We start from the raw sequence: 21,502 nt of genomic DNA on the forward strand, positions 1-21,502 counted from the left end.
ATATTGCTAGGGAAGTGGCTGTAAGTTCAGTTTTGTGGGTCAGTTAAGGCAATTCTGACTGATGTCTGTGGCATGTCAAAGGTTCCCGCTAGATTGGTCCTCAGACAGTTGACTGACGACCATAAACAGACCAGGCTTGACAATTCAAGATAAGCTTTGTCTCGCTACAAGGACGAACAGAATTTTATCTAACGGATCGTAACTCAGGATGAAACATGGGTCCATCACTTTAATTCAGAATTAAAAACAGAGCATGCAGTGGATTCTGGATCAAGTGATGAAAGGAATTCAAGAGGGTGCTATCAGCAGGGAAGATAATGGATTCAATTTTTTGGGGATAGTCAGCGGATAATCATAATTGACTATCTTGAGCAAGGTCGTAGCATAAACGGTACGTACTATGGAGACGAATTGAGACGTCTGCGTTAAGAAATCGCGCGTAAAAAGAGGGGCAAACTGACTCAGGGCGTTTTGCTCCTGCGGTCAATGAGTTCTTGGAGGACCAAAATAGAGAGTTCTGTTTTGAAGGACTAAACACGTTGGAGCACAGGCGGACAAAGTGCATTGATGTAGAGGGCGATTATATTGAAAAAGTAAGACCATTTGTTGGGTTCTCTGACTACCGGAAGTACATCGGACCAAGGACTTTTTTTATCAATCCTCGTAGATCATGTTCAGACATGTTCACACATAATGACATGATGTTTTGAGCGCAATATTCTGGTTGCTATCACCAAGGTCAAGGTCACGCATAGAGGTCAAATGTTAAAAGTCAAATTTTTTGTGTCCTGTTCATAACTTTTTAACTTCTGAAATTTTGTAATTATATTGACAAAAATGATCACCATCATCACCTACAGTAGACAACAACCAGGTGGCTACCTCCAAGGTCAAGGTTATATCAAAACCAGCAATTTTGTTATTCTCACATGAATGATTTGTAAAACATCAAAACTATAACAAATAATCCATCATTCACAATCAAAATATAATAAGATAAAAGAGGACATATCACTAAAGTCCACGGAACAGCAATTTTTCTTAAGCCATGATACAACCAAATATGTAAGAAACTTGTCACTATATGAATTCTAAAATAACCAATGGTTATCATGACCTTGACCTAAAAGGTCAAACATGATAAGAGGACCTGAATATGGAAGATAATTGGTCAATAACTGAGATGAGCATATGTGTTTATGGTATGCTTGACACAACATCAAGGTCATGGTTGGTTAAAGGTCAAGAAGTACACATTCAGGTCCGCTGCGGAAGGGGTTAAAGCTGTCCTCAAGACTGCCTTTTTTCTTTTTTAGAAGGGGCAAACCTGAGTTAAGTAATGTGTAGTTCGTGGATTTATTTGAAGCATGTTAGTGTATCTCTGGAGAGACTTAGCGCTGACTGTAAAATGATTTAAAATAAAGGTTGCAAAATGTAAACAAAATGGTCTTTTGACGTCCATGCAAAATATTACATTACTATCACTATATAAATTGCAATGGAACAGAAGAAGCAAAACATGATTCTGCTTCATGGCATAAGAGTTTTATTTTGGATACAGGAACAGGACACAGAAAAGGAAAGCTTTTGAGAAATGAAAATAATTACATGCCGATGTCTAATGGACCTTTGGTATGTTATAAAGCATACAGCGTGTATATTTTCAGTGCAGATTACATACATGTACATGTAACTGGAATTTTATCATGTTATCATCTCTTGTTGTGTACAATACAGAATTTCATTAGGCGATTAGCCGAGTCTAATATAGGTTTTGTAGCTGTATCGTATTCAACAATGTATAATCACATGTTTAAATCACAACACCATAGTTTGACAGGACTTTGTTTCTCTGAGTAAAACAATTATTTGATATCATTTTTCGACCCTGAAAACGAAAACGAGGTTGCACGAAATACAATGGTCATTTGAAAACCGATGCTAGATGGAGCTAATAGAGATTTGATATGGATATTTTGGACTGACAAAATGAAAACGTTGCTACATTGACAAGATTGGGTCAAATAATGATTTATATTTGGAAATCACACGCATGTTTATAATGCTTCGACTTTTCTTTCTTTAGCTTTTCTTTTCACCTTTAACTAACAATCCGACGTGCAATTAATCCCTGCCTTTAACACTCGTAAGAGGGATTGACAGTGAAAACGATGGAAGTTGATTTTTAAGGCCTTTATTCACTGTAGAATTTGTACAAGTAAATCTTAAAGCTACATTAAATAAATATGTAAATATATTTTCCCGTCGTCCTAAAAACCAAGCATTCTACAGATTCATTAACCTTTTTTACAGAATTGTTGTAAATCTCATCAAATATTGTTCATTAATAAGGATTTTATAATCAGCTTGTGTATGCGCTACGTCACAGTGTTATAGCTGCTATCCGGTACACAACAAATATGAGATTTTCTTGTGCAATTTAACTTCACGGTGCACTAGGCCTGAGGTTCAGTAAAAAGTAATCATCTCATAAAAAAGATTAAATTTGTATGAAAACATCCGTTGCAATGCGGAAATATATGGAGGGCGTTCGTTGCCAAAATTCCAGACATGTAAAGTGTTCCTTTTGAAAACTACTTTTGAAAATGTAAAACGAACACCCTCCATAGAAATATACCGTTAAATTAGGACTGCTTCTTATGATTTAATATTGATGTACGGATGATCTGAAGGCAGAGTTTCTTATGCTATTTCTGTTTTTATGAAATTTATTTAATGTAACTTTAATGTGTGAAGGTTAATTTTTCTTGAAGTCGTGACCCTTAATACCAAATTAACAGGATAGGGCATGTGCTATTTTGTAATTCCCTATTTTGTTGTACAGACCTCCTACGATGACAAGTGACACACTTGATAATGTGTATAAATAATGAATGAAATTCGAGAATAATAAGAGCTGAAACGTAAATATAGTAAGGTGGAGTAAAGAGAACGTTGAAAAACTCGCGGGGAGCCCAAATTTAAAACAAAAATATATTAGAGATTATAAAAAAGGAGAAACATGATGATTTATATAATAAAGAATAACGGTCTGTGTACAAGTGATGTATACCGTCTGTTGGGGCCTTTACATCAAAGTAGGTGTGAAATAACAGTATAATATACAATGTAATATAAGGTACCCAGGTTATACAAATCATACATAATATGAACACAAAGTATAATCGCGTTCACAAGAACAAAAAACGTATTTATCATGAACAAAATCGGGAGAAAAATAAGGCATAAGGTACTCTTTCCTGTCTTTGTAAATACATATCAACTCATATATCACTTTTCATCTATAGATATCATTGAGAAAGCACTTTCATCATGACTGAATCTAAATTAATGTTCTTCTTATTTGCATATCTTTGACATAATCGTTAATCTAAAGTTTTAATTTACTAATCTAAATTCAGTCAACATTTATTTGATATATGTATGTATCTTTCCCATGTCAATTTTCTAATTTCTGCATGTACAAACAACAAAACATGATAAAGATTAAGCAAACACATGGAGGTATTGTCCCTACAGAATTTGTAATGTCGTCATCTTCTTCATCATCAATAAAAGCAAACACTCTGGTTGGTCCGCCGGTACCGTCTCTAACTTTCATTGCCCCCAGCACAATGGTCGTGTTACGTACTGGTATACTATCAAGATTTGCCACGTATTCCATCAATGGGACATTGTTAGGTTGGAGGTACATGTGGCATGGATATACCGGGGGCTGAGCTGGGTCGGTTGAAGGCGTGTCCACTCCAAGAACGTTAATCTAAATTGGAAATACCGAAAAAACAAGATATTTTAATTGTTTTTTTTTATATTTTTAATCAAAAGACAAAAAGATCTAAGTATATATTATCTGTGTTGTACGGTTTTTGTTCTAAATAAATTCACATTAATAAATAAATGTTATATTCTTGTATTGAATACTTATATAAAAATATATGCAAGACGTAATGCGAGAGAATAAATAATTATTAGAAACATGCCTGTCGTTTCTGTAAAAGCATCTCGCAAGGCTTCTGGACTCCAGCCAGGAAAGTGGAAGGAACTTGGATCTGTAACGTTGTCTGTACCGAACACTAGTCGTGCATCCTGGGTACTTGTTTGCCCAGCCAGAGTTCATGTTTACAATTGCATTTGGTGGTATTTTACCATGTTCTCTTTCATGTTCTGGTTTATTAGAAATCAAATATCCATTATTAACAATTTTTATATAGTACTTGTTTTTGTCTAAAAAAAGAGATATATTTATCGAACATAATTAAGGTAATAATGGTATGAGAGCAATTAACAAAAAAAAGTGAATTCTCACCCAATTCTCTTATAGTAATATACTATTTGTCTCGCTACAAAACATTTGATAATTGTATGTTTGGTATTTTACGTCAAACTATACCGTTATTGTTGAAGTAAAAAATACAGTTTTTTATAGTTTGATGCTATCAAGTATCAACATGTTGTTAAAAGAGAAAAATATAATAGGGAATGGAGGAGGACCTCCAATGCTGCTAAATTGTTGTCTGAACTGATAAACATTGAATAAATTAAATGTAGCTTCATACAACCCTTTTCGTTGTTAATAACGAATCACAATAAAAATTCGTATATTTTATTTGCCTTTTTCATGATCAAATTTTGATTAAAATAATGATATTTTTTATTTCAATTCAGAATGTTTAATTTTCTTATTTTAAGTAACCTTATAATAATATTCAAAACAACTTTTGTTATAAAAGTACGTTGCCACTTATAAGGGTACGGAGGGTTCACATCTTGGTTTTAAGAAGCAGCTCAGTAAAATTTGCTACACTTCTGACTGAATTATTATATCTTCTGCCGCAAAAAGGTTCGCAAGAAATGACCATTAAAGATTTGTGGGGTTTATTTAACACATTCAGTTATTCAGTATGTCAATACATGTTATAGAACAATAATTTGACATTGAATATCGAACATTCAGAGATAGGTTCCATACACGGTTTTAGTAGATATTGATAAATTTCTCCAGTTCAGACGTTTGTTCTGTTACTGTTCTTTTTCCAAGTTTGTGTTTTAATTATTATTTATGAGACATAGACATATAACAAAAATTCAGAAACAACTTAGTGCAAGAGTTAGACGATTTAATCCCACCGATTTTGATTATTTTAGTTAATGAAATTATCTCACCAAAAATATCATCTACTGTAACAGCATAATCAGGATTGACCTTGACCTTGTCTCTGACGTCAATCACAACACCAGGTCCATATAGTCTCTCTGGTGGAATCTGCTCTAAAGATTGTCGACCGTTACCAAAATGCAATGGTGCGTCGATATGGGTTCCTTGATGTTCGTAAAACTCTATTTTCCTCAGTGCTAACCTTTTTATAAATGTATGAGAAAATTTTGCGAAATTAAAACTCGGTACTGAAAACTTAGTATATTGAAATGCATGGTTTGTTTATATTTCATTCTTTCTCCGTCTTCTTTCTATTTAAACCCATTATCGTAGACAAAAATGCAATAAACATGTATACCAATTAAATAATTTTTTCAGGCGTTAATGTAAAATGATGAAGACCAATTTGCTAACATTGTTATCTTCAATTTTTCATTTCATTTTCTATTTTTTCGCACGATGCTATTAAACATATTCTTTTGAGCATTGTAGAAGAATAAATAGTAATAATTAAATGTTTCTAGGAGACACAATTACATAAAAGAAAGAAATCGTTACCACATATCGTCGTAATATTGCGCTGTCAATGTCGTCATGTTAAAATAAACAAAACTTGCTAGGTCAGAACTCAAAAATCCCAGTGGGTACTTCGGGGCGTCACCATCAAACGTATGCGTTTAAATCCACTATTTTACGCCCAGCTGCTGAGCTAAGCACTAGAACAAAACATGTTAACACGTTCATCTTCAAAAAACGGTGTCCGTATTTTGAGAGACTGATTCACTGTGATTGATACTAGTGTACACAAACGTTAAAACCTGTACTGATGTGTCCTGTATAAATAAAGATCTTATACTGAAGCTCCCGGGCTATATTGTTTACCTTTATAACAATTTCACAATGTAGTGACCTCTTGAGAGGCGTTCAAAGAGACATTTTTATTACATCACTTCAGCAGATGAAAACTTTAAACGATATATATGAAGAAATAACAAACTGGACATCTGTTGTTGTTTATTTTTTAATCTGGCTAAACACACGACAGAAACGGACACGAGATTAACATTCTTCCAATAACAAAATTAATTATCTTTACAAAGGAGGATACTTTACGCACTGTAAACGTATCCCATTAATATTGAAGAATGTGGATAAGTTGACAAGCTAACTGTATTATTGTAAAGAAAACAATGTACACTTTATTTTAAATTAATAGAACGGTGAGCTGTTGCAAACATCTGAAGTTTTCAATACACCCATTTGTTGACTTTTAGAAATTAGGAAACAAGTTCGTTTTGAAGAATTTAATCTGTTAAAGTTTTGTATTTTGCTTTTGAGATGATTTGGATAGTGCTGGTTTCAAAAACCTTAAATAGCCGCTTCATTTTATAGAGTAAAGCGAGGCCACATTTGTGCTTGATTTGGTAACTAACGAGTATGATGCTTTTAATGTCTTATATACTATGTTTATTCTCAAATATAAAATTTTATCGTTGATTATTTGCTTATTTAAAGTTTATATATCGTTTAATCGGGATATGATATAATGAATTAATGTTTAAGACATTATGATAAACCATTACGAGCAACACTGTCTATATAAATAAGACACATGGTGTCAGATTCCAGCACAATTACGACATTTACTGAATCCTACCCGGTCTGTCACAGTATAAAACGAGTACTATATACTAGTACGGACGTAATGTTATGGATGTTTCGCGTCGTACGCTTCCATTATATTTCAACAACTGCGCAGATCTAAACAGTTATTCGTCTAAGTCTCTTCTAAAGGTATGGAGTGCATAGATGGCCATTCTTTCGCAGCCATTTTACGCGTGCGTAAAACCTCACTTGTATTTGTATGTATACAGTATTTGTCAACAGTCGAAAATTCGCTGTCCATTTAAAGTTGTTTTTTCTTATATCCGTTTCTAATTCATTCTGCATATTAGAAACCTGTGCACATTAAACTCTAAATTAATGAGTGAATTTAAACTTAAATATGTTCTTTCTAAATTTTGTAAACTAACACGGACAAGGACAAGTGGCATGTAAGTGGTACAATATTAAACTGCTGGCGGGATATTTACTCAAATATTTGTTTTTGGATTTTTTTTCAATAAGAGATTATGTTAATTTTGTAAATTTTGTATATTACCATTGTATGCATGAATACTTTTTATATGTTTTTGAATGAGTCATTTTGTTAAATCTTTATACAGGTACTATATAATTATGATAGTTTTAATTTATGATATTGATGATTGTGGTGAATTACAAGGAGACCCCAAGTCGCTTGAGAACTACAACTGTGTGTTAGTTGTTCAACTCATTAGAAAACATGTAATTTATTCATGCAATTTTATATATTCCACATTAACATTCTTAAGATAGTTAGATATGTCTCCTTTAACTTAAATAAATAAACTCGTAGATGAACTGGTATATATATAAGTTAACAGGTTAAATCGTGCACATGTTGTTTTTGTATAATTTATTGCGCTGAGGCATGTACCTGAATATCATTAAGAAAAATATTCACCTACTTTGATTAAGTAAGTCATATATGAACGCTATTTAAATTTTATGGTTCAGTAGATTTCTCTTAAAGGCACATTATGTTTCAGAAATGATTTTATTTTCCTTTTTTGGAAATGGTAAACACGAGTTTTATAACCTTTAAGTAGCGGTTTTAAATCATGTAGGATGTTTATCACTGGAAGAAAATAGCGCTGAAATATGAAAATATTCATCATAAGAGTAACAAAATGTAAACGAAGCAGTACTTTGACAACCGTGCAAAAACTGACTTTAATTGTACTTACTGCTAGAAAAAAAAAATCAAAAGCTAGATGGTTCATAAAAATGACTAAAGAGTACTTTTTGGAAATTGTAGAAGAAGACGAAATATTAAGAACTTTTAAGAAATTAAATTACATGTAAATTAAAATAAAACAATTTCTTAGGCTTAATGTTTTTTTTTTTGTGAGAACTATTCATGTTGAGCATCGTAACAATATGGCAAATAGTCACTTTTTTAACCAAAGACATCATATGAGCCGTGTCACGACAAAACCAACATAGTGCGTTTGCGACCAGCTTGGATCCAGACCAGCCTGCGCATCCGCGCAGTCTTATCAGGATCCATGCTGTTCGCTGTCAGTTTCTCCACTTGTAATAGAATTGGTAAGCGAACAGCATGGATCTTGATCAGACTGCGCGGAAGCGCAAGCTGGTCTGGATCCATGCTGGTCGCAAACCCACTATGTTGGTTTTGTCGTGACGCGGCTCATATCTCGGCCAGATTTAAACCATTTACATAGAAAATAATAAGCTTTAGGCAACTGACATGGTCTCCTCGGTTTACGATTATTTTCCATTGTGATTTAACCTAATGCTACTTTTATTCAATTTTTGTGATTAAAATTTAACATAATGCAAGACATCTTTGTCCACTGAACCATTCAAAACGATAACCGAAATAGGGTAAAGATTTGTTGAAGTATGTTATTACTGGTTTCATTTCGTACAATAATAAAACAGTATTACATTGACCTGGTTTAAGTGTATAAAGTTTGCTGCTACAACTATTATATTAGCAGATAGTTTGTAGTTTTATATCAGTCTATCGAGTAAAGCTTAACTATCAGTACCGTCCTTATAGTCTGCTAAATCCTCGAATAAAGCTTATAGGTTAAACCGGTGCTAGGGTGGGGGCGTGGAGGGTACACTTTAAACTTTCTAGTACCGCCCAAAAACTGCCGCAATCAAACCGAGCTTCAAAACTTTCAATTGTGTCGTTTGGGGCGATTTTAGCGTGAAGAACTTTTTCATAATTTGGATTTCAAAGTAAGATTAAAGTCCGAAATGAAATGGGGTGAAAAGTATTATAAAAAAAGATATATAAAGATTTAAATTCACTTTATTTTTTTCCATTTTACTTTAGGTTTACGTCGTAAATGTGACATACACCCAAATACAACAACGTTATGACTTAATTAACAAACAAAACAACAAAAAAACGTCATCAGTTATATACAACTTAACATGAGCGAATATTGTACTTGTAGATACACTGCGAAGTTAATTCACTTCTGAATAATGAAATAAATAACAAATGTAATATAAAATTAAAAACAATTACTTTATCTGTATGCACTACAAAATGATTTTGAGATCATTTTCCCCTTCATTATAATTCAGCACTCACACCGCGCGCTTGTTAACACAGATGCCACTCCTTTTCGCTAACATTTATATATACTTAATTTATAGAACTTTTAACGAAGAATTACCCCCTTATTCCTAAATACAAGTATGTAGATTAAGTGAAATATATATTTTGTTTATAGTTAAATCTACATGTTTATAATTATTATCATCATCATGGTCACTATATTGTCAATATTGGTTAACCCTGACTTTCTGAGAGTGACTTGTCCAGCTTCTATTATAGAACTGTTCATTTTCAGTTTTTGTGGGATATTATGATGAAAATATGAAGTTGGTGAGCTACTAATAAAAGAGCTGTACAAACTGGCCTGGCTCTATACTGGAGACAAAGGCTGGTCACTCTCACATTCAGTACGTTAACAATCATATTTTATGAATTTTTTTTTGGTAATTTAAGAAACTTACATCAAATTTAGAAATTGCCATTTTGAGGCGGGTCATGCGGTACAAATGTATGAAGGTTTGTCTGGCTTTTATCACGGAAACATATTAAATTATTGCAAACATATTAAATTATAGTCATCACTTCTAACAAGTAAGGATTTAAAGTTTAAACCATTTTAATAAAGATTGGCATCATTGCAAACTTGCTTTGTTGTATCACATAACAAAATTATATTATACAATTAAATATGTTAAATAAATTATATAACACACTAATATCCGGCAAAAAAAAAAAAAAAAAAAAAAATACAACAAAAATCTGCAGAAAAAGTAGAAAATAGAATGTACAATTATTATAATGGTATACAGAGCAAACGTCATTGTGGTACAAAACGAATAACAATGTGCTATTCCACAGTAACAACTAAACAGCATATCTAAAACACCAAGAAACAGATTGTATTTCTTGTAACAAGTCTCTGTTACGTTTAGTTATGAATTCAACAATGATATCAAAATCTATTTTTCTCGTAATCACATTGTTTAAAATATTTTTAAAGATATAACAAACATTACATTTATTTATTTACAATACATAGCGCACATAGTTTTGGTAAAATCTGATCATACAAAAATGCATGTCTAAATTTTAACTGGACTCCAATATCATACATGTATAACCTAGTAAATTACATTTCATATAAAACAAAATTTAAAGCGTGCCTAAAGTGGTAGTAAGAATGTAGCCCGAATTAGTATTTTTAAGTAGTTTATTAAATGGACTTGTCAAGGTACCATTTTGGAACTTTCCATTATCATTTTAGGGACATCAATATGAACATTTTAGGTTAGTCAGGTAACATATTTCTGTATTGTTTTGTCAGACTTAACGGGCACTCTGACATGATTCTGTCCTGGTGGCAAAGGCTAACCGAGTTCGGTTCCAGCAGTGTAAGAGTACATTTTGCATTACACACAATAACACATACAAGTAACTGTATAATTAGGATTATTATAAAAAGATATACAGATATTGTGACTGGCCAATATATAACCTCGGATATACTGATATTGTGACTGGCCAATATATAACCTCGGATACATTGATATTGGTATTGGCCAATATATGACCTCGGATACATTGATATTGGTACTGGTCAATATATGACCTCGGATATACTGATATTGTGACTGGCCAATATATAACCTCGGATACATTGATATTGGTACTGGCCAATATATGACCCCTGATACATTGATATTGGTACTGGTCAATATATGACCTCGGATATGCTGATATTGTGACTGACCAATATATAACCTCGGATATACTGATATTGTGACTAGCCAATATATAACCTCAGATACATTGATATTGGTACTGGTCAATATATAACCTCGGTTATACTGATATTGTGACTGGCCAATATATAACCTCAGATACATTGATATTGGTACTGGTCAATATATGACCTCGGATATACTGATATTGTGACTGACCAATATATAACCTCGGATATACTGATATTGTGACTAGTCAATAAATAACCTCGGATATACTAATATTTTGACAGGCCGATATATAACCTCGGAAATACTGATATTGTGACTGGCCAATAAATAACCTCGGATATACTGATATTGTGACTGGCCAATATATAACCTCAGATACATTGATATTGGTATTGGCCAATATATGACCTCGGATACATTGATATTGGTACTGGTCAATATATGACCTCGTATATACCGATATTGTGACTGGCCAATATATAACCTCGGATACATTGATATTGGTACTGGTCAATATATGACCTCGGATATACTGATATTGTGACTGACCAATATATAACCTCGGATATACTGATATTGTGACTAGTCAATAAATAACCTCGGATATACTGATATTTTGACAGGCCAATAAATAACCTCGGTTATACTGATATTGTGACTGGCCAATATATGACCTCGGATATACTGATATTGTGACTGGCCAATATATAACCTCGGATATACTGATATTGTGACTGGTCAATATATAACCTCGGATATACTGATATTGTGACTGGCCAATATATAACCTCGGATATACTGATATTGTGACTGGTCAATATATAACCTCGGAAATACTGATATTGTGACTGGCCAATAAATAACCTTGGATATACTGTTATTGTGACAGGCCAATATTTGACCTCGGATATACTGATATTGTGACTAGTCAATATATAACATCGGATATACTGATATTGTTACTGGCCAATATATAACCTCGGATATACTTATATTGTGACTGGCCAATATATGACCTCGGATATACTGATATTGTGACTGGTCAATATATAACCACGGATATACTGATATTGTGACTGGCCAATACATGACCTCGGATATACAGATGTTGGTTCTGGTATACATAACCTCGAGCAAAGAGATCGTATTCGAGTGGTATTGAAAATCACAACAATTATTACATATCACTGTAATTATAGCACTATGTTTTATAAATATTTTGGCAACTTAACATACAATATTGATTACACCTAGCACAAAAACACGACTAGTAAAAAAAAACAACTGTAAAATTCACCAAAAACTAAAATAGAATTGCGTTTTATACTACTTTTAAATATTCAGTATTTATAGGCCAGTTCATAATTTACTACATAAAGTCAATCATAATTAGCCGTTCCTTTACAAGATATGAATCAAATATCAGAAAGTTTTTTTATTTAAATATCAGTGCATACATGATTTGATATCATTATGAACATGATGTGTTATAAATATAAACATGATTTGATATCAGTATGAACATGATCTGATATCAAAATATACATTATTTGATACCATTAAATAAATGATTTGATAATCATTAAGTAAATGATTTGATATCATTAAGTAAATGATTTGATATCCGTATATACATCATTTGACATCGTTAAGTACGTGATTTGATATCAGTATATACATTATTTGATATCGTTAAGTACATTATTTGATATCTGTGTATACATTATTTGATATCAGTATATACATTATTTGATATCTGTGTATACATTATTTGATATCAGTATATACATTATTTGATATCTGTGTATACATTATTTGATATCAGTATGAACATTATCAATACGAACATGATTTTGACATGGATATTACAATAAAGTTTAAATTATATTTTGAACACGCTCGATAATAATAGAAAAACTTTTTCCCGTCTACATGCTATTGTTTAGTCACAAGTCTTTACTAATACAATTACAATCATTATTTTGCTCTATCTTATCCTTGTTGTGTCACAATCTACTGTCATAGCTTCAACATGTGTTTCACACGAACATTTACCGCCAACATCAGTTTTTGCCTAGTTTTAAAATTCGTTTCCATTTCGATGTTCCGGACTGACTGCTCCCGGAACTTGGACTGGCCGGTTGATGTCCGTTACTGTACGGAGTGTAGCTTGGCAGTAAGGAAAGATTTATTGGTGTAGGCGGACTTTCAGGTGCAGCCGCTGAAAACAAAAATAACATGTTGCATAAATATGGAGAAATATTTAGCGTCCGAACAGATTCAAAGGTTAATATGTGAATTTTCAATCTAATGAACACAGTTTTAAATAAAAATGGTTACGAAAACAGTCTTGAAAATGTTAGAATTCTAATTTCTAATTACTAATTCTGTATTATGATTGTTATCGTTTGATGTAAGAAGTGATTTAAGACATAGTTATTACGCGCGCATTTTACGGTAGAAGTGTATATTCTAACATACAGATGTTATCATACAGATGTTAATAAACAGATGTTATCATACAGATGTTATCATACAGATGTTATCATACAGATGCTATCATACAGATGTATATTAGGGCAATGAATCAGGCGCTGCGCGATCATTTACCTCCCAAGCTTGATAAACACAAAGGGGCTTCTCTCATTGTTTTTTGTTTTCCCACTTTATACATATAAAGGTAAACAACTCAAAATTGCTAAATTCATGAAAAAGTAAAAAGAACGCAGTACACGACAGATTTTGTGACTGTTGGACTTTCATGAAAGAATCAATAATTCCAAAAATGTCCCATTTTGATACATGTACAAGGTATTATAAAAAATAACCTTCCGATTTTCATTTTTAAACATGTTCGTAAAATTTCGGCTTGTAAAATTACGTGTAAAACGATATCTTATGCAAACGAATGTTCATATAAGAAAGTTTAATCATGTAATCGGTTAAATATCAATCACCCACCACCACCAATCAATCATTAACTTCTGGAACAAATTATTGTAACAATTTTTGTTCGTTTTGATAATTTCTACAATCGGCTTCTATTTTGAATGTTGCCCGTATGTTCCATGCGCAAACTCAACATCTATTACAGACTGTCCGCTTATTTAATGAGTACTAATAATCCGGAAAAAGTAGATATTGAAATGTTTTTTTCGTTCCTACAATGTTTCACGTTTTATGAAGAGGACAATGGGCAGTTTATATTAACTTCTTGAATAGATGTTATTTTAGATAGTTTACATGAACATGCGAATGCATTTTACGAACACGTGCAGATAATTGGTAGGCCACGACTTAATTCTATCCCTTGTTTATATATACAGAGAGAGAAAGATTAAAAATAATGACAGATTCCCTGTGTATAAATGTACTCTCTTGACCCTTTCAAATTAACTTCCGGTTAAAATCTAGAAGACGTTCTGAACATCTGGCATTTTTGAAAAAGACAATTGTTGAAATTAACATATAAATCTACTTTATCAAGCTTGAAAAGTTGTTTTTCTCGAGACGGAACCAAAATTTAAAGAAAGAAAAAACAACATAATAATCCGGCGCACCTGACCCATAATGCCTTTCGTCATTTTGGCGCCATTTATTTGGTCGTCTGTTTGAATATACGCATGGTATCAGTCTAAAACAAAGAGCCAAACCTGTTGGTGACCTTGGTAAGAGCGGCGATTCTTCAGGGGCTGTAGTGCTATCTGTATGATCGGATTTACTGGACAATTTTGAGCAAAATTTTCTAGCAAGGGTTGAAGAGACGTTACCATGTTGATACATTGGTCCCTTTACACGAACACTTTTTCTCTTCCTGTCCGCCTACAAGTAAAATAAAGACACGTTAATAATAATATTTCTACAATTGACAAAAAAGGGTTAAAGACAAATTACTTCCAACATCCAGTATGGATAAATTCCGAAGCATTGTAAGGAATGTTACTTACAAACGTTTCAGACAACGAGCTAGCGATAACAAAAATAAACAACAAAAGAAAACAACATTGAATAAACTAAAATTAACAATTACACTAAAACTAACAAAAATAACTTAGAAAAATAAATATGTTAACGGTATTTAACCTAAGATGTATTACTTACTGTGTATATTTAAAACCTTTTCACAGGAATCCGCACTAACGGCGTACTTTGAACACATTTTTTTTTGTTCATAGGTGTTTAGTTTGAAGACAGTTATCAATATAACATAGTATTGGTGATATTACTAATATATTGAAATACAATTTAAAATACTTGTTAATAATGTATGTATACTGTTTATATACTAACCACTATAATATTTATGGCGTGTTTAAATATTACACGACCATTCATTGGAATTGGACACGCAATGTTTTTATAAAAGAAACTTGGGTTAATAATATTTGTTTTCAGTATATTTCAAGGTTCATTTCTAATACAATGAACCGGACAAAGTGTGTGTGTACATACATACGTGGGTATACATTAATTGACGTCTGCAACACGGCAGAGTACGAACTATTTATGTAAAGCATGTAGGTGGAAATGACAATTCATTTTAATCGTTTAAAAGGCATGTAGGTGAAAATAAACCATCACAACCGTAGTAAAGTCCAGTCGGGTTATATTCATCAATGGACAATGAGAATATTTAGTTGAAACAACACCGCTAAAATTGCAGGGTGGATAAATCATTGCAAAGCTGTACATTATTTTGCATAAAGATTTATGTTTCTTGTACATATCTTGTTAAACGATATGATAAGTTGACATTCGTTATTCTTACTGTTATAAATGTGTTGTCATTAAAATCTTATAATATGCGAGTTGTAATTTAAAAATTATAAGTGAGTTGTTATTAAATATGTGTTATAGGTATATTGACAGTTGTATTTTAAAAAGTCAGTAATAAGTATGTTGTAATAAGTGTGTTGGAATTTGAAAATCTGTATTAAGTTGTAATTGTGTTGTAAATTACAAAAATTCATTTTACTCGAATCAGAGTGCATAATACAGAGATGGACGTTCAATATAATCATATTTTCTTGTAACTCCCATTATTTCAAAAGTCATAACTGGTTACGATAACATTATATTAATCTAAAGTAGGTAATTTTGGCCAATTCGAGAATCATCTGAAATCGTAAGAAAGTTGGCACACTTGTAAGAAAGTTGGCACACGGACAGAAGACCTTTGCTCAAATGTTTCAATATCATTTTTTGGCAAACAATGTCGGTGTACATTTTGTGAATGATATTGTAATATGTGTTAACTATCAAATCTCTTGACCATCATTTCTCTCTAAAGATGACAACATCTACATCTACAAGAAACAACATGAAAAAAAATCAAAACAAAAAACAAAACAACACCAAATAAGGTAAAATAATAATTGTAATAACACCAACAACAGAAGGCATGTATAAAAATAAACAAAAGATATATCAAAAACAATGACTTTTCTTATTACTCTCTATTAAAAAAACACTTTTACTTCCGGGATGAGAAAACAACCCTTAAAGTCAATCACATTTTGTAATTGACATATTGAATTCTTAAAGAAATTGAATTCTATAGCTCTTGAAATAAATAACAAACTTTTTAAAGTTGCTTATTTTAACCTATTCATAATAATCTTTAAAATGACATGGGAAGTGCACTTTTTTATTCCTAGCGTCATTGAAAACGTTAACGTCTCATGACGTCATTTGTAAAATGACGTCACGGGCCGTTTCCTCATGCCGGCGTTCTAAATGTTAAATTCATGTTATCTGTATCACAAGGAAAACTTTAATAGTTTATTAACGTATAGTCTGTCATTTCAGCATATTATAATGAAAATAGTTACATGATAATTCAATTGTGGAAAATTATTAATAATAAAAATGATACGATTCCTAAAAGGTAATATTTTTGAAAGTCTTAAGACGATCTAGTAGACATACAGGCAAATCTTGGTCAAATTCCACCATATCACGGTCAACTAGAACAAATCTTCCGTTAGTTTTCCACTCATTCTGGGCCTGGTAAACACTTTCATCCGCCGACAAGATTCGTCGGAATACACTGCTATCTCTTTTCTTGCCGGCACTGAGAGTGTCCGTCTGTACGTCCAGCTCTTCTAGCAGGAAAAAATTTCTAGGATCTTCTTCACCTGACCGGTGTGCTTTACGCATTGCCTACAATATAATGAGCAATTCCAATGTAATATTGAACATTTTCTTAAAGACAGGTTTACTGTGTAATTTGTTGTTAAACAAGTAATCAGGAAGGTCAGTTATATAAATGAAACATTGTATCAAATTGTCCAGTAGATATAAACACGAACAATTAGAAAGCCAAAGTGTGTCAGAAAAAATACACTTAATTTTGACAGTAATGCATTTTAATAGATAAGTAAAGAATATTATTTGCAATACAGAATTCTGTAATTTCTACCCAGTTCCACATTAACCTAGCATAAACGTGAGATTTAGAGCCGGGCACCAGATGTGTGCCAAGCTTCATACCGCCACTTTTTTATTTTTACTTTTAGCATTCCTTAACCACCAACGAATACTACACATGCTACCAATGCAGACCAACCGGGACAGCCGTGCCATCTGACCATGGTATGCGATGTTTGCTATTCAGTCAGTGCATATTTTATAAATCTTTCCTACAATGATTAATGGTTATAATAGGCGAGTCTTTTTAAGATATTTAGCCTGATAAAAGATAAACTAACAAAGGTTCTTACGTATTCTTAATTTCAAATAATTATATATTAAGCATTTTAAATGTTTATCAAGCTACCTGAGTAATTATATCTTGCGATGTACTGGATATAGGCGCCTTGAAAATGGTATATGGTTGGTCGGGGGAAACATTGTAAACACACACGAGAAACATGTGCTCGTCTTTGTCCCAGTCACCAGAAGGACTGTTACCACTATCACACTTTCTCTGTAACACAAATAGTTTGAATATATAATCATCATATCTTTGATATTATAACATATCTTTATAATAATTTCATTCAACTTCTTTTCATTCGTTCTATTGTTGTTATTTTGCAAGTCGCTTTATGTCTTTATAGCTTATTAATGTAACTAACTATTCATTGATATTGTTCTACACTGTTTAGTACAATACTTGGTTCCATTGAACTCGTGCATAGCTTCGAAATCTACATCACAGCAGGCGCTATGTTTTGCAGTTATGTAGGAGTACAATAATATACCCAATCACCAACACCTGTCCCCCACAGACCGACAATAAATTAAAAATACTGCATACCCGTTGTTCTTTGGCAAGCATTGATGTAACCCACGCTCTGCTACTCGGGTCCTGCAACAATTAATATAATTATCATAATATTTTAAAAACGTATTTTACAGCACATTATATTACTTTGATGTCTAAAACACGTGCTCATAGTTATTTTTTTTAAATAAGAATTGATACCCTACATTTTGCAAGACGTACGCTATCAAATGTATAGTAAGGATATTTATTTCATCTCAGTAATAACACGAATATCTGTCTTTCTGAAAAAAGGATTATGATTGTCTCTCCAAAATCTTTACTTGACTTATCTTACATGTATGGTTTACATGTTGTATTTAAGTAAATCTAATTAAAAGTCAAACATTTAAGTTACAAACGTATACTAAGGAGGTCAAAATATTGATATTTGTTTAATCTAGTCACAATCACTATCAATCAGAAAAAAAACGATAATAACTTACAGTGCTAACTTTCCTCAGAACAAATTTTCCAGCACCTTTCCATTTATTCTGAGCTTGTAGCAGTTTCTCTGACATACTCAGTATTCTCTGTGAGCTGGACCTCTCTTGTTCCTTTTTCTCCCAACTGTTCTGTACATCCTCTACCAGTACATGATCAGCTACCTTCTCATCTGTACGTCCAGCTTTCACTAACGCCTGCAAATATTTCATATCTATTTTAGTCCTTAGAATGACTTTTTTACAAATGCGTTAAGTATTTCCTGTGTAATTTAAGATCTGCATTTACCTTTATTTACTTGTATATACATTTAATTTGAAGGTATTAATGTTGCTAAGGCATCATAAGAATGTTAGAATTTGTTTTGTTTTCATTTTATATATATGTCTATTTAATGTGGCCAGAATACTAGTTTTTTATTCTTTCTCATAGACATTCGGGAGTCAAACCCTTATCCCATCTTGCACAGCACTTGTTAACTTATAGTTATTTTATCATTGCAACATAAATGTATATAGTGTCTGTTTTAATCATAAAACATGTTAAAATTTTCACATCAAGTTTCAATGTGACGTTGGAATTAAATCCAGCCAAGTTTATGACTAAGACAGATGTCCCACACTGATAGTTGACAAGGGCGTAGCAAGGTGGGGATAATGGTATGACCCACGGTTGTCTGCTGTTTTTTCTAAGAGGGGTAAAATTTACCTGAGCTATGGCGTCATATACAGATGTGTCCTGGGTGACCTTTAGAATGACGTACTCGTCAGGTGCCGTCACTCCAAACACGCTAATGAAGAACATGCGTCTCTTAAGCTTGGTACCAATCGGATTTGCTAACTGAAAATAGAACAAAAACCTTGTCATTACTAAGAGTGAACAGCAGCAGCAGCATGTTTTGCTTTGTATTTAACAGTTTTAATGGTTAAATCATTTAAATGAAATGCCAGAAATCACCACAAACGATACAGAAAACAGAACATTTTTGTTAAAGATAAAACAATCTGCAGACGAATGTTATTAAAATACAAGGTTAAGTTTGTTACTTTATATCAATTTATCTGAAGTAATGTTTGGCTCCAGTTATATTATTAAACACGAACTCAACAGAAAAACTAAAATATTCTGTCTTAAAATGCAAATTATTTCAAGACTTTATTATTTTACGCTGGTCCAGACACATTTTTCAATTTCCGAGCTTTATAAATAGTTTAAAGAACTGACTCAACTTTAAAACTAACGGGTTATGTCTTGATATGCGGCATTTTATTTCAAATTTATTCAAATGATGTTCGTTTTCAAAAAGTAATTTATATATTTTACTCAGAACACGGAATATTTGAATTTAATAAACCTTGGAATAAATGTAAAATGTTTAGTGTTTTGATGATTCAATATCTTATTGATAACTAAAATTTGAAACTTGAATCAAACATGTTGGCTTTTTATTATCTATACATATTTCCGGATTGTACTCCCGGTTTATGAGTATATTAATCATAGGAATAAAAATTTGTCCGAAATGTTTGCTTTACAATGTTGTCAAAAGTTCAAATGTCTCGGGAGAGAATAAGAATGTTAACATTATATGAATAGATATTAATCACTCCTATAAAGTTTAGATGAGATCTTGAAAATGTTACAGTAAACGAATTGTTGAAGTGTTTATCAAATATATAGGTGTATTGTCCTGCCTGAATAAGATAAGTCTTATAAACTGGACAATATTATACAGTTATTTCATATGCGATTTGAGAACAGTCAAACTGTTGGCCCTAGGTGGAGGGGATAGTGTTTTGAACTGTTGCCCAATAGGAAATGGAAGATTTATTCTTTAAATTTGTTTTACTAATTAAGTGGTAAATCCATGTAAATAAAAAACATTTTGTTTTTTCTTTTAAACACAAGGTTAACAATATACTTTTTTTCAGAGTAATAACTTAATATACTAGCACGGTATATCTTACATGTATATCTTTCCCGTCCTTGCCCGTCTCTGACATGTCCTTGACCCTTGTGAACACAGATTTCAGTATAGCTGAAGTGGAATCCTGGGAATACTCGAGCCGGCTACACGGTTCTATCAGCTCCTCCTCGTGTTTAGAATAGATGAATATTGTAGCTAGTTCTAGCGGCTGATTGGTCGCTGTCCGTAATCTGACATGTCTGTAACCTGAAATCCCAATACCAAATTCAAATCATTTCCTCATCTTTTTTGATAATACTATGTTATTCAACGTTTGTTCAAACGTAGTTATAAATTAATAAATTAAAGTGTGTTAGTTTTTTATTGGTAAAATTCTTAAAGAATTGAATTAATATATTAAAATTGTTATAAACAAATATTTATATTTCAATATAAGAAATGAACAAATCTGAAAAAATAATCTAATACTTGAAAAATCTATGTTCATATTATAAATTAATTGTTAAATCAGAAAAATATACTAAGTGTTATGAATTTGTTTTGTTTTAAATAGAACTGGGATTAGAATACGTACCAGGTCTCAAACATTTTAGAGGAATGACTCGTTGAGATACAATATGACTTGTTATAGTGTCTGTCACCACAAAACGGATAAATGCCAGCTCCGAATACATCACCTGTAATATTCATTATTACATCAATAAAAAATAAACATCCTTTGTTATAAACAGTGAAAAGAAACAGAAATACTTATTGGATAAATAAGAATCTGATG

The 21,502-nt window shown here is 32.2% G+C and overlaps 2 protein-coding genes across 2 annotated transcripts in view; both read right to left on the reverse strand.

Moving 5' to 3' along the window:
* Positions 1 to 2,174: 2,174 nt before the first annotated feature.
* On the reverse strand, positions 2,175 to 5,848 carry LOC132758901 (uncharacterized). The gene is made up of 4 exons (XM_060750610.1): positions 5,735 to 5,848; positions 5,185 to 5,378; positions 4,002 to 4,185; positions 2,175 to 3,781 (listed from the first exon to the last, which is right to left on the reverse strand). The coding sequence occupies exons 1-4, from the start codon at positions 5,770 to 5,772 to the stop codon at positions 3,685 to 3,687; spliced, it is 513 nt and encodes a 170-aa protein (XP_060606593.1). The 5' UTR covers positions 5,773 to 5,848; the 3' UTR covers positions 2,175 to 3,684.
* Positions 5,849 to 9,085: 3,237 nt separating this feature from the next.
* LOC132758902 (uncharacterized) overlaps positions 9,086 to 21,502 on the reverse strand; it is a 132,052-nt gene continuing 119,635 nt past the window's right edge. Inside the window, exons 35-43 of the mRNA XM_060750611.1 lie at positions 21,302 to 21,404; positions 20,768 to 20,973; positions 19,509 to 19,640; positions 18,803 to 18,997; positions 18,351 to 18,401; positions 17,868 to 18,017; positions 17,018 to 17,251; positions 14,650 to 14,911; positions 9,086 to 13,310 (exon numbers count right to left, since the gene is read on the reverse strand). Coding sequence (XP_060606594.1) covers positions 13,153 to 13,310; positions 14,650 to 14,911; positions 17,018 to 17,251; positions 17,868 to 18,017; positions 18,351 to 18,401; positions 18,803 to 18,997; positions 19,509 to 19,640; positions 20,768 to 20,973; positions 21,302 to 21,404 — 1,491 coding nt within the window. The 3' untranslated portion in view covers positions 9,086 to 13,152. The remainder of the gene's footprint in view (positions 13,311 to 14,649; positions 14,912 to 17,017; positions 17,252 to 17,867; positions 18,018 to 18,350; positions 18,402 to 18,802; positions 18,998 to 19,508; positions 19,641 to 20,767; positions 20,974 to 21,301; positions 21,405 to 21,502) is intronic.

Source organism: Ruditapes philippinarum, unplaced genomic scaffold, assembly GCF_026571515.1.
Source record: "Ruditapes philippinarum isolate M1 unplaced genomic scaffold, ASM2657151v2 ctg1949_1_1_1_1, whole genome shotgun sequence".
In the NCBI taxonomy this organism is placed as follows: domain Eukaryota; kingdom Metazoa; phylum Mollusca; class Bivalvia; order Venerida; family Veneridae; genus Ruditapes; species Ruditapes philippinarum.

What these genes read in the sequence shown, in the direction of transcription:
- LOC132758901 (XM_060750610.1), bottom strand. Translation starts at nt 5,772, where the DNA reads ATGACGACATTGACAGCGCAATATTACGACGATATGTG. An exon ending in CAATATTACGACGATATGTG is followed by an intron (nt 5,379 to 5,734) that starts GTAACGATTTCT and finishes ATTTATAAAAAG; the next exon opens with GTTAGCACTGAGGAAAATAG. An exon ending in TACAGTAGATGATATTTTTG is followed by an intron (nt 4,186 to 5,184) that starts GTGAGATAATTT and finishes CTAATAAACCAG; the next exon opens with AACATGAAAGAGAACATGGT.